Source organism: Peromyscus eremicus, chromosome 1 (assembly GCF_949786415.1).
Source record: "Peromyscus eremicus chromosome 1, PerEre_H2_v1, whole genome shotgun sequence".
Taxonomy (NCBI): Eukaryota; Metazoa; Chordata; class Mammalia; order Rodentia; family Cricetidae; genus Peromyscus; species Peromyscus eremicus.
This window is the reverse complement of record NC_081416.1, coordinates 15,629,460-15,643,760: the sequence shown is the minus strand read 5'-3', so window position 1 is coordinate 15,643,760 and position 14,301 is coordinate 15,629,460. Positions and strand designations below refer to the sequence as shown.

Sequence of the window (14,301 nt, the reverse complement as noted above, 5' to 3'; positions counted from 1 at the left end):
ATATACCTTTGTATCCTTTGTTTTTTAAGACAAGGTCTCTCTTAAGACTTGCGTTCAGATGGGCAGTGGTGGTGCACACCTTTAATCCCAGCACTCGGGAGGCAGAGCCAGGCGGATCTTTGTGAGTTCGAGGCCAGCCTGGGCTACAGAGTGAGTTCCAAGACAGGCTCCAAAGTTACACAGAGAAACCCTGTCTCGAAAAACAAAAAACAAAACAAACAAACAAAAGACTTGAGTTGTCCTAGAACTCACTATGTTTCTGCCTCCCAAGCGTTGAGATTAATCATTTCATTTAATTTCTTCTTCTTTTTTTTTTTAATTAACCATTTTAAAATGTGAAGCTGGTAAGCACATTTACATTGTTTGCATCCACCCCCAGAATGGTTCTCATCTTACAAAACTTGTCTCTTGGCCCATTCCTAGCTCCAGTAGCCACTGTTCTACTTCCTATCTCTGTGAGCTGGACTATTCTAAGTACCTTACATGAATGGACATTCTTGTACATGTATTTGAAATCTGATTATTCTTAGACAATATAGGCTTTTCTTAGAAACAAACCTTTGCAATGTATACATTTCTATCTCCTACAGCTACTGTAATGGTTTCATAGTCCACTTGACATATTCTAGAACCACCCAGGAAGAGTCTCAATGAGGGACTGTCTTGATCAGCTTGGCCTATGAGCATATCTGGGGGTCTGTTATGATTACATTAACTAAGGTGGGAAGGCCTGCCCTTTGTGGCTCCTGAGTTGGGGTCCTGCACTGTATGGTATAGGGAGGGGGCTCAGCACAAGTAGGCACTCTCCAGCCTTTGCTCTCTCTTTGCCCTTGACTGTAGATGGGACTCCTGCCTCATGTTCCTGTCTTTACTTGCCTGAGATGATGGAGTATAACCTGGAACTGGGAGCTAAAATAAACGTTCTCTCTCCCAACTTGCTTTCAGTCAGGGCATTTGATCACAGCAAGAGACACGAAACTAGGACAGCTATTTCCATTTCCTTGGGTGGTGGCTCCTGGAGCCACGGGAGTGCTCACCTGTGTAGGTGTGATGTGGCTGATGTCTTCAGATGCAAGCTGCTTCAGCAGAGTCGTCTTGCCGGCATTATCCAAGCCCAGGAGAAGGATTCGCACCTCCTGGTCTGGTGCACTTTTCAATTTGCGCAAAATAGAGAGCAAGCCCTTGAAGAATCATGAGAGAGATGGATTACTCAGGGGCAGTGACTTCGGCATTAGTGGACATCAGAATGACTTTTGAACAAGGTTCTCGGCTATGGACAGCTTCTTTCTTTCCACTCTAATGTCATTTGTTCCACCTGCTCCTTCCTTCCGAGTTCTAGCAGAAGTGTAGGAAGATGCAGCAATTTGGTAAGCAGCATGGCTTATTCCTGCTCCTCCCACAGTCCGGCAAAGCTGTCGTCCCAGATCTTCTGCAAGTGTGAAGTGCTACCCACCTGTGTTCCTCAAGCCCTTGGTGGACACTTAGACTAGCACGATTATCATATCAGACTAGGGCACTGCTCACATTCCCCCATTACCAGAGCGAAGCTTCTTGCCACGCAGACAGATACCAGAATTTCTTGCCCAAGTTAATACAGGATTCTAAGGTTGTGATTGTGCCAACAGGCCTCAAGCAAACATTGTGAATATTCCTAAAACCCGCTGGACTCTCCGGGACTGTGTGGCAAGCACCATCCCCACAAAGTGACCGTATAAGAAGGGCAAGGGTTCTGTGCTGGGGAGGGTGACGGGACGACAGGAAACAGATGCCTACTAAGGTGGGCAGACCAAGCCCATCCTGAGCAAGAAGGCTTAAACTACAAAGAGCACTGTGCTGAGGTTTGAGCTCCTAGAGCCCCACTGTAGATCAAAGAGAACCCTGGCTATTAACAGAGATTAAAGATTGTGAACCGGGAGGCGATAAGAGGAGAAAGGGCTAAGTGGTGCAGATCAAAACCCAGTTTTTAGGACGATGGTAAGATCACAAGAGTTTGGTCACTTGAAAAAGATTTTCGAGGCAGGGTTTCTCTTTGTAACCCTGGCCGTTCTGGGACTCCCTCTGTAGACCAGGCTGGCCTCAAACTCACAGAGATCCACCTGCCTCTGCTTCCAGAGTGCTTTTTAAGGTGCTATGCAAAGACACAAATAGGCTGCATGAAACAGTAGCTGCACACTACACTTAGGCTCTGTTTGTTACAATTCACGTTCATGACTTCATCTTTACAGGACAGGTGCGTAACATAGATTATCCCTGGTTTTCAGATGGAAAATCAGATGTAACAATTAGGGAATTATAAAAGGCATTCATGAGTATGATTTTTTTTAAGTTTTTTTTTTTAATGATTTATTTATTTGCATTGATGAGTCTGTGTAAAGGTGCTGGGTCCCCTGGAACTGGAATTATAGACAGTTGTGAGCTGCTATGTGGGTGCTGGGAATTGAACCCAGGTCTTCTGGAAGAATAGCCAGTGGTCTTAACCACTGAGCCATCCCCTCATAATTATGATTTAATCAGTATCTAAATATTATTTTTTATAATTTATTTTGCTTTTTGAGATAGGGTTTTTCTGGCAGTCCTGGAATTCGCTTTGTGGACCAGGCTGGCCTCAAATTCAGAGATTTGCTGGTCTCTGCCTCCCTAATGCTGAGATTAAAGGTGTGCACCACACATTATTATTATTATTATTATTATTATTATTATTATTATTATTATTGGTTTTTCAAGACAGGGTTTCTCTGTGTAACTTTGTTCCTTTCCTGGAACTCACTCTGTAGCCCAGGCTGGCCTCGAACTCCCAGAGATCTGCCTGCCTCTGCCTCTCGAGTGCTGGGATTAAAAGCGTGCGCCACTGCCCGGCCACACATTATTTTTAATTATGTGTATCCATGTGTGTCTGTGCATGAGCATGTGGACATGAATGCAGGTACCTGTAGAGGCCAGAAGGAGTCAGATCTCCTACAGTTTACCGGTCATTTATGTGGGTGCTGGGAACCAAACCCGGCTCCTCTCCAAGAGCAGTCAGTGAACCATCTCCCCATCAACACTATTTCTTTGGTACTGGGCACTGAACCCAGGGCCTTGCCCATGCCACTGACATATTTCCTCAGCCCTTAGCTCTGCTTTCTTATTAAAAAGGTAAGAAGAATTGTATGTGGTATTTATGTGTTCCATCCTGCAGCTGACAATCCCAGACCAATAAGGCCCGGGGCTCAAAAAGAATCAAGGGTGTGTTGATGCTCACCTTTATAATCCTGGCACTCAGGAGGCAAAGGCAGGCAGATCTCTGTGAGTTCAAGGCCAGCCAGGTTTACAGAGGGAGTTCCAGGACAGCCAGAGCTACATAGTGAGGCCCTGTCTCAAACAAACAAACAAACAAACAAACAAACAAATGAATCATAAGATGGCAGTTTTAAGGGCATATAATCTAATCTCCCAGCCAGAGTAGAAGTCCCTTCAAGCTGAGTCTTACAATTTAGAATTACATAAAATGATTGTGTTTGCTATTCCCACTGCACCAGGGGAGGATCCAAGCCAGTTTGTTGATAAAGATCCAATAGTATTTCTGTGAAATACTTCTCAGCAGCTAAGTATTTGGACAATGACCTGGAAATATTCAGGCAGATCAGCAACATCCCCACCCCCCCAGGCTCTGTTCCCTTGTGGCCCCTGTGCTGACGGGCTGAGGGGCTGAGGACCACATTAACTTCTCTATGTCTTGGTTTTTTTCAACAGTAAAATGGAAGATTTAGTCTAAGACAGACAAAGGTTATTCTAAAGGTTTAGGACAAAGGCTGAATCAGTTTGGAACTAATGGAAGACAAGCAGTATCTGTGCTATTATTTAAGGAAGGGCATATTTTTGCTTCTATCTTCAAGTCACTTAGCCCTGGCTACCTTGACTCCAGCCCCTCCTCAAGCCGTATGTGTGACACTTGACTCTCATTAACTGTTGTAAGAACCTGACCAGGAGAGTTGCAGGGTACAGATCAGCTGTCTCAGAAAAACCAGACAGCAGAGAGGTTGGGACACTAGACAAGGCATTCATAATCAACATCTAAAAAAAGTTGTTTCTCTATTTTTTTTATTAGCTATACTGAAATCATTCATTTATAACCCACCCTTCAGATCCCTCAGGCCTGGGATATAAAAGGACCAAGAAGAACAAGGGAAAACATTGAATTATTCATCCTGAGTCCCTGACTGGATACTGGAAGGGTCTCATTAGCTCCTAACATACACTCAAAAATGGGAATTTATCAAATTAACACATTAAATGCCACAAGTAAAACTTTCATGCATTACCCCTACTGCAGAAATTGTCAAGGAAGAACCTGTTGTCTTTTTATAGAAAATACTTTACTATTTACAAATTTAAAATGAGCATTTTCAGTTTTCCAGCAGGTGCCTCTTCATTGAGAGATCACTGAGTAGGCAGAGAGGTGGGTCAGAGCTAAGAGAATATACTGCTCTTGCAGAGGACCCAGGTTCAAGTCTTGCACCAGTGTGGGTTGGCTTCAACTGCTCATAACCCTAGCTCCAGCAGGATCTGATGGCTCTGGCCTCCTAGGGCACCTGCACCCATGCATATACCCACATGGGGGCATACATATAAATCCACATAGTTAGAAAAGCAAAAACTAAATCTCTCTTCCTTTTTTTTCTTTTCTTTCTTTCTTTCTTTCTTTTTTTTTTTCGAGACAGGGTTTCTCTGTGCAGTTTTGCACCTTTCCTGGAACTCACTCTGTAGCCCGGGTTGGCCTCGAACTCACAGAGATCCGCCTGCCTCTGCCTCCCGAGTGCTGGGTTTAAAGTTATGTGCCACCACCACCTGGCTGCAATAACTAAATCTTAAACATGGAAAGAAATCACTAGATACCTATACTGTTGCCTGGAGACCAAGTTTTCCTTACCTACTCCTAACATCTGAAACTGGACAACTAAGCAAAGAACATCGATTCTTTGTGGCAGCATCCCACTGAAATGAAAGCACTCTCCTCTTCCTGTGAGGGGATGGACTAGGGCTTTGCATATCTTAGTTGGGCACGCTACTGCAAACTTCATCCCTACTGCATCCTTTATTTTGTTTTGTTTTGAGAGTGGGTTCACTATGTAGCCCTGGCTGGCCTGGAACTCAGAGTATGTAGATCACGTTGGCCTCGACAGGGATCCTGCCTCTGCCTCCTGGGTGCCGGGATTAAAAGTGTGCACCACCACACCTGGCCCTGGCCCTCCTAATTCTATTCCTTAAAGGAGTACGACACAGAGAAGAAAGAAGTCTTTCTAACTAAAGGCACTTTTTCCTAACCTAATGGTACAGAATATATACTGGGTTTTTTGCGAGTGTTTTTTTAAATTAATTTATTTTTATTTTACGTGCCTTGGTGTTTTGCCATGGGTGTCAGGTCCCCTGGAACTGGAGTTACAGACAGTTATGAGCTGCCATGTGGGTCCTCTGGAAGAGCAGTTAATACTTTTAACCATTGAGCCATCTCTCCAGCCCCATATACTTTTAATTTCTAATGTATAATCTTCCAGTAACGTCAGATGCCTCACCCGGAAATGAAATGACACAGAAAGGCCAAGTTCATCTAATATTTTCTTCCTTCCAGTCAAACGATAAATGACTCTCAAGCTCGACCCCAGAACACACACAAGGGCTGGTGCAGCAGGGCACTGTACAGCCCAAGCATCGAGGCCGGGATCACAGGATTACCAGGGCTTGCTGAATAGGGAAGAGGATATTTATAGCTAGCAGGGTTCTCCCGAAAGGTACAAAGTAAGAGGATTTAAGAGGCTAGATGAAAGAGAGCCGAGTAACTCCACCCTGTACTTGTACGTCTCCGTGCCATGCTTTATTTTAAGTGTCAAATGAAAAGATGCATTCATTAAAAGTTAATTTATGATGCGGATGAGTTTTACTGCATAAAGACAATGAAATGCATTTTTACGGTGTAATTTTGATCCAAACAACCATTCATTCAACTGTCATTAGCACCTATAATGTTCTCCAAGCAGAAAAGTGAGCAGAGAGTGATCTCTATGTGGGATTTATACTCCTAGGACACTGAATACAGGTAATGAGAAACAAGAACTCCAGTCAACTGTATGCATATGTGGCCAGCTTGGGCATGTACAAGTTATCTGTACTCATTGGGGGAGGGGGGCAGAAGCACTCTGACCCAGGCACAAAACATTTAAACAAACTTTTCTACATCCAGATCACGAAGAGGTGCTATGGACTATATAGTTTGTTTGTTTGTTTGTTTGTTTGTTTTGTTTTTTGAGACAGGGTTTCTCTGTGTAGCTTTGCGCCTTTCCTGGATCTTACTCTGTAGACCAGGCTGGCCTCGAACTCACAGAGATCCGCCTGCCTCTGCCTCCCAAGTGCTGGGATTAAAGGCGTGCGCCACCACCGCCCGGCTGTTTGTTTTTTTAAGATAGATCTCTCATGTAACCCTGGGTGTCCTGGAACTTACTCTATAGACCAGGCTGGCCTGCCTCTGCCTCCCACTGCTGGAATTAGAGGTGTGCACTCCCACGCCTGGCTTGGACCACAGAAATGTTATCTGCCTCAAGATCTGTTTAAACTCAACTCATGGCAAAGGCATGGTGCTCTGACCCCAAAAGACACAAACTGGGTCATTCAAAGAAACCAAAGTGGGGGAGAAGCGTTAGAGGAATGTGCTGAAATATGGAAAACATGTTTAGCCGTGAGGAACAGCTGAAGTTTAAGTACTGTAACCACAAAGCTGTCGAGCACATGCACTGCCTAACTAGCTTAAACAGGACAGATTTCCACTTCATTTCACCTCTTAACAGGATCCTACTGATGTGAAAGGGAGAACCTCAAATTCTGTCTTCTTTTTTGCAGTCATTTTTTAAAATTGTATTTGTTTACTTATTTCACATGTGTGCATGGGTATGTGTTTAGTACAAAGTGCTTGTGCAAGTCAGCAGAAAGGTAGTGTGAATCAGTACACTCTTTCCACTACATGGGTCCCGGGATCCAACATAGGTCTGAGGCTAGCCCCTTTACCACTGAGCCATCTCATCAGCATTCACTCCTGTTTTCTTTCTCATCCTCTTTCTACTAAACAGAGACAAAGACAGGGGAACCTCCTCAGAAGAATGAGCCCCTTGCCACAGAGGCCTGATGAAAGGGTGCTGCTTCTAACTTCAGACTGGACTCAGCTGCCCTGTGACAGAAACCCTCCCAGGATTTCATGTGGAATACGAGCACAGTGATCAATCTGATGAGAAACAGGTGATGCTGTAAGGCAAGACACACAGAAGCCACTCAAAATAATGGTTGAAAAAATTGTTGAAATGTATAGAGCTGGGGATAAACACTGCCAGTCCTGTGTTTTCTTTTCTTTCCTTGTGTGTGTGTGGTGGGAGATTATGTGTGCATACACTAGGGATTAGCTGGGCTTGGTGGTGCTCACCTTGAATAAACCCAGCACTCAGGAGGCAGAGGGGATCTTTGTGAGTCTGAAGCTAGCCTGGTCTACATAGTGAGTTCTAGGACAGCCATGGCTATGTAGAGACCCTGTCCCCCCAAAAAAATTAATTAATCAAAACAAAAACAAAAAAAGAAACAGCCAGATAGTGGTGGCGCACGCCTTTAGTCCCAGCACTCAGCAGGCAGAGGCAGGCAGATCTCCGTGAGTTCGAGGCCAGCCTGGTCTACAGAGTGAGTTCCAGGACAGCCAGGGCTCCACAGAGAAACCCTGTCTCAAAACAAACAAACAAATAAACAAACAAACACACCAAAAATCAAACACTAGAGATTGAACCTTGAACATCCTAGGCGAGAGCACTACCACTGAACTATGTCCCCAGTCCTTTTCAAAACTTTTTTATTTTAGGAAAGGACTCACTTGTCTAGGTTGAAATTAAACTCAGTCTTTCCTTATCAAGCTTCAGAGAGCTAACATTACAGGAATAATCCACTAGGGGTGACTATGGGTGTACTTTCTCTCCTTAAAGAAAAACATTTTGGGAAGAGGGAGAAGGGGGGGATCTGTGGGTGGTATGTGAAGTGAGTAGAAAATTTCTTAATAAAGAAAAATGAAAAAAAGAAAAAGAAAAACATTTATTTTATGTGTATGGTTGCAAGCCTGAGTATATGGATGGGCACCACATTTGTGCATGAAACTGCAGAGGTCAGAAGAGGGTATCCGTACCCTTGGAACTAGAGTTAGAGTTGGCTGTGTGCTGCTGTGGTGTGTCTGTGTGCTGCTCTAGTGTGTCTGTGTGCTGCTGTGGTGTATCTGTGTGCTGCTGTGGTGTGTCTGTGTGCTGTGGTGTGGTTGTGTGCTGTGGTGTGGCTGTGTCCTGCTGTGGTGTGTGTGTGTGCTGCTGTGGTGTGTGTGCGCGCTGCTGTGGTGTGTGTGTGTGCTGCTGTGGTGTGTGTGTGTGCTGCTGTGGTGTGGTTGTGTGCTGCTGTTGGGTGGCTGGGTTCTGGGAACCGAACCTGGATCCTCTGAGAGAATGGTGAGCTCTCTTTAACTATTGAGCTGTCTCTCCAGCTCATTTTCTGTTATTTTTCCATTTCCTTTTTCTTATCATTATTATTATTGGGTTTTGGAGACAGGGTTTCTCTGTGTAACCCTGGCTGTCCTGGAACTTGCTCTGTAGACCAGGCTGGCTTCGAACTCAAGAAATCCACTTCCCTCTGCCTCTCAAGTTCTAGGATTAAAGGGATGTGCCACCACCACCCGGCTATTATTTTTTAAATTTATGTGTATGAATGTTTTCCCTGCATGTGTGCAGTGCACTATCCAACTGCTGAACCATCTTTCCAGCTCCTTTTTAAAAAAACTGTATTTTTTTCCACTTACTATTTCTGACCCCAAAACATAAATATGGTAACACTCATCAAAAGTCATACGTGTATGATAATTACACGTAAGGAGGAAGTAGTCCATAAATAATTGCTGAATTGAGTTCATGGTAAATAACAGTGATTAGTATGTGCCAAATTACCATCATCTTGTATCTTATCAAGAATGGTAGAGCACTTGCCTAGAATCCTCCAGTGAGGGGCTGGAGAGACCGCTCTGCAGTTTACAGCACGGGTTGCTCTCTCTTTTTTTTTTTTGGATTGATTGATTGATTACGCATACATTGCTCTGCCTGCAGGCCAGAAGAGGGCACCAGATCTCATTATGGATGGTTGTGAGCCACCACCTGGTTGCCGGGAATTGAACCCAGGTCCTCCGGAAGAGCAGCCAGTGTTCTTAACCCCTGAGCCATCTCTCCAGCCTCTGTTGCTCTTTCTTGTAGAGGACCTGGGGTCCATTCCCAGCAGACAGATGGTGACTTAGAACCATTCATAATGCCAGTTCCAGGGAATCCAATGCCCTCTTCTGGCATGCAAAACACTTATACATATAAAATAAATCTAAAAGAATGTGATTCTAAGACCAGGGTAAAGCAACTGACCCTAAATGTTCAGGGAAGCTCAGAATGTTTTTTGTTTCAGTCACCCAAATTTAGAAAGAGAGAAAAAAATTAGTCACAGCTGAAATTTAAAACGCTCACTTTCTTTTCTTTTCCTTCTTTCTTTCTTTCTTTCTTTTTTTTTTTTTTTTTTTAGACAGGGTTTCACTATGTAGCAAGTTCCAGGCTGGAACTTGCTATGTAAACCAGGCTGGCCTTGAACTCATAGAGATCTGCCTGCCTCCCAAGTGTTGGGATTAAAGGGGTGTGTCATTATGCCCCGCATAGCTCACTTTTCAATCGTACAGTTAACCATAGGATGCATGGGATACTATATGTGACACACTTAACCATGACATTGACCGTTTAAACTCAGTGTTCTACTTCCAGTTCTAAGAATAACTTACATTTTTGAAGAAAAAAAAAATGGATTTGTAAAATCAGATAATCTCAACAAATTTGTCCTAGTTTCTTTCTTCTTCCTTTCCTTTTCTTTTTTTCAGACAGAGGGGTCTTACAATATAGCCCCGGCAAGCCTGAAACTCACTATGCAGACCAGGTTGGCCTCTAGTTCAGATAACCACCTGCTTCTGCCTCTTGAGTGCTGGGATTAAAGGTGTGTGTCACCATATCCCACAATCCTAGTTTCTTATTGTTTACTTTTAAAAAATCTGTTTGGGGCTAGAGAGATGGCTCAGTAGTTAGGAGCACTTGTTACCCCTGCAGAGGATCTGGGTTCAGCTCCTAGCACCTATGGTCGGTCACTCACTGCCATCTGTAACTCCAGGGCTAGGGGATCCGACGCTCTCTTCTGACCTCTGAGGTTGGCAAGAATACATGCATGCATGCAGGCAAAATACACACCAAATAAAATGAATAACTCCAATAAAAAGTTTTAAATTTGTTTTGGAGAAACAGCTCAGTGGTTAAGAGCACTTGCTGCTGCAGAGGACCTGGGTTTCATTCCCAGCATCCACAAGGCAGCTCACAACCATCTATAACTCCAGTTCCAAAGGATCTGAAGCCTTTTTCTGATTTCTGAAGGCATCACAAACTCATGCAGTACATATATACACATGTAGGCAAAATATTCACACATAGAAAATAAAATAAATAATAAAAAAGCACTTGTTGCTCTTGTAGAAGACTGGGTTTGGTTCTCAACACCCACACAGTGGCTCACAACTGACTGTAGCTCCAGGGGATCCAACACCCTCTTCTGATCTCCTTGGGTACCAGGCATGCCCAGACTGAACATACATGCTCTCAGGCAAAACACTAAGACACGAGGCGGTGGTGGCGGCGGTGGTGGCGCAGCCTTTAATCCCAGCACTTGGGAGGCAGAGCCAGGCGGATCTCTGTGAGTTCAAGGCTAGCCTGGTCTACAAGGCAAGTTCCAGGAAAGGTGCAAAGCTACATAGAGAAACTCTGTCTCAAACAAAACAAAACAAAACAAAACAAAAAACACCCCCCCAAAAAACAAAAACAAACAAACAAACAAACAAACAAAAAACAAAAAAACAAAAACCACAAATGCTGTGGGATGTTCTGTATGTCAAATTGCTCTGATTGGTCAATAAATAAAATACTGATTGGCCAGTGGCTAGGCAGGAAGTATAGGTGGGACTAACAGAGAGGAGAAAAGAAAGAACAGGAAGGCAGAAAAAGTCACTGCCAGCCGCCGCCATGACAAATGGCATGTGAAGATGCCGGTAAGCCATGAGCTATGCATGTGGCAAGGTATAGATTTATAGAAATGGATTAATTTAAGCTATAAGAACAGTTAGCAAGAAGCCTGCCACGGCCATATAGTTTTAAGCAATATAAGTCTCTGTGTTTACTTGGTTGGGTCTGAGTGGCTGTGGGACTAGCTGGTGACAGAGATTTGTCCTGACTGTGGGCCAGGCAGGAAAACTCTAGCTACACATAAAGACACATAAATTTTTTAAAATTTAATTTTGAGCATTGACTACTTTAGTGGTATCTAACAATGTTATACGCACATGGCCAATTTGTTATACACTTACATATAGTGCCAATTTGCACCTAGAAACATGATCAGTGATTCACTTATTATGACCTATAATTATTAATATATTAAGTAATAATTAAACAATCATGAAATTATACAGTCCACTCAATTGATAAACTGAAGAAAATTAGACAACTCTCGTGTTTCTTATTCATAACAAACCTCATTTTCTCTTGGTTTGGCATGTGGCTCTTTCTTTTAAGGGGATGGCAACTGGGGCAAGGTCTCCCTCTAGCTGAGGCTGACCTGGAACTAACTGTAGCCCAGGATGGCCTCTTAACTCATGGTGATCCTCTTAACTGAGCATCTAGAGTACTGGAATTATATTCATGACCCACCACACCCAGCCTAGCATGCCTTTTTAACTGCAGTTCTAATTATTTTCACTAATTTTAAAATTATCTCCTTATTATGAGACAGTCTCATGTAGCCCAGGCTAGCCTTGAATTCTTGATCCTCTTCCTTCTACCTCCCGAGTGCTGCTGAGGTTATAAGTGTGAGCCACTATGGCCACTTTCTCAAATCCATTTATTTTCTATGTAAATATTTATATCTGTACTCATTTGTTAAGATAAACTTAGCCTTTAAATGGACAGCTCATGTATAAATAATAAAAAGAAAACACTTGTTAAAATCTGTTTAGCCTGAGGTTAGAAATAACTGTAACTGTAACAAGTGTGAAATGTGATTGACAACCTTAGATTAAATAATTCTACTTAACAATTTGACAATGTCAATTTATTTTATTTATTTATTTATTTATTTATTTATTTATTTATTTATGGTTAAATTCACTTGTTCAATAATTTGACCATGAGTTTGAGGCCAGCCTGGTCTACAGAGCTAGTTCTAGGACAGTCAAGGCTACATACACAAAGAAACCCAGGTTTGAAAAACAAAACAAACAAACAAACAAACAAAACTGACCAAAAGTAGATGTGTAGTTCTCCTCCTAGACATCTATTTTCTTCTTTTTTTTTTTTTTTGAGACCAGGTGTCGGGTATCCCTAGCTTGCCTGGAAATCACTATGTAGCCCTTGAACTTCTGATCCTCCTGCTTCCATCTCTGGAGTGCTGAGATAGACAGGTACAATCACGTTCGGTTTTACGCAGGGCTTCATGCCTGCTAAGCAAACCTCGATCAACTGAGCTATCTCCTAACTTTTTCTTCTTAAGTCAACAGAAGTAGTTCAAGATTTTCACAAAAATACTTAGGGGTAGGGGGAAAGCAATGATAACTGGTTCATACCAGTCAGTAACTGGTTCATACCAATCAGTAAGCCAACCAACCTGCTCTAAATGCCTTCAAATCTAGTTTTCCTCGACTAGCTCTAAAATATTCATTTCCCCTAAATATTAGTTTTACTCTCCATTTACCACATACAAATCAACAAGGAGGGCTGGATAGATGCTCAGCAGTACTGACGTTCTTCCAGAGGAACAGTGTTGACTTCCCAGCATCCACGTGGTGCCTCACAGCCATCTACAACTCCAATTCCGTGCAACCAAAGCCCTGTTCTGGCTTCTGCAGGCACCAGGCACACACGTGGTACAAAAACATACGCAGGCTAAACACCCATACACATTAAATAAAACAGTAATTCAAAATATCAACAAGGAACTGAGCATCGCCGGTTAAATCTGTCACATACTGTAACTTACAATTTGGAAAAGCCTTAATTACGGCTAATGGAGAAAAGGCTTGCTTCAAATTGATGCTCACTGTCTATAGTTTCTCATTCTTTTTAGTTTGAGGGGCCTAACTGGAACGAAAACCTTTCGTGTGGCCACATGCAAAAGGGCGCCGCAACAAGTTTGAAGGAAATGCTAGGACACGGGAGGCTAATTTGCTTCTATCAACATGGAATAAATATGGGAAGAAAAATCGCTCATCAACAACTATTAGACCTTGCAGAACTTTTAGCGAATTAAGTTGGGACTGCAGGCGCGTACCCACCACAGAGACGTGAAATCAGACATGCATTCCCAACGGTACCGCTTTTTGTCCTGGGACTTACTCCCTGCACACCTCACTCAGAGACGCGAGCATCTAGGAAAGCTAGGTTACATCTCCCTGGTGCCGCCAGGGTGATCTCAAAGACCGTAGCACCGCGCCTCTCCCACTTCTGGTCGGGTCTCAGACAGACCCCACAGTCCCGAGGAGCCGAGAGGTCGACTCTGCAGGAAGATCTCTAAGCCTGTGTGCCTGGCCTGATCTCTGCAGCTCCCCGGAGCGGCCCTCATCTCAGTACCCAGAATGATGATGGAGCCCAGGCTTCTTCCCCGCCAGCCAAGCACTCCGCAAGTCACTTCCCCAAGCCTCGGACCCACCGCAAATCCCTCCTTCCTCCCCAGGCCTAGGCCTCCCTCCAGGGCCCACCTTTGGGGTTCCCCCTTCATTCCCGAAACCGATCTAGAACCCTAGAGAGCAAGGCGAGCGCCATCCCACGTCCCCCTTGGCTTTAAGCGCAGCGCCCCGCCCTGGGCCTGGGGACAGGAGGGGGGGGGTGACTGGCCAGCTCCAGAGGGACCAGGGGGCCCCCACACTCACCATCCTCAAGCCGAGTCCCTCCTCCTCCTCCGCCTCCGCCTCCTCCTCCTTCTGCCTCCCCCGTTACCAGGGGTAACTGCTGCGGCGCCGCCCCTGACGTCCCTCGCACGCAGCGGAGGAGCGGAGCAGCGGGATGGGGCGGGGTTCTGCTCCTCTTTACCCAAAGTGCGCAAGCGCACCAAAGCGCCCGCCCACTGCGCAGGCGGTCTTGGGAGTGGCGGAAGGTCGGGGCGGGCTGGCGTGCGACCCAGAGGGAGGGGCAACATCGCCCACGT

General features: G+C 44.4%; 1 protein-coding gene across 1 annotated transcript in view; it reads right to left on the bottom strand.

The window, feature by feature from the left end:
* Positions 1-14,194, bottom strand: part of Arl3 (ADP ribosylation factor like GTPase 3) — a 54,040-nt gene extending 39,846 nt beyond the window's left edge. The window contains exons 1-2 of the mRNA XM_059256971.1: positions 14,027-14,194; positions 1,038-1,181 (exon numbers count right to left, since the gene is read on the bottom strand). Coding sequence (XP_059112954.1) covers positions 1,038-1,181; positions 14,027-14,029 — 147 coding nt within the window. The 5' untranslated portion in view covers positions 14,030-14,194. The remainder of the gene's footprint in view (positions 1-1,037; positions 1,182-14,026) is intronic.
* Positions 14,195-14,301: the final 107 nt, after the last annotated feature.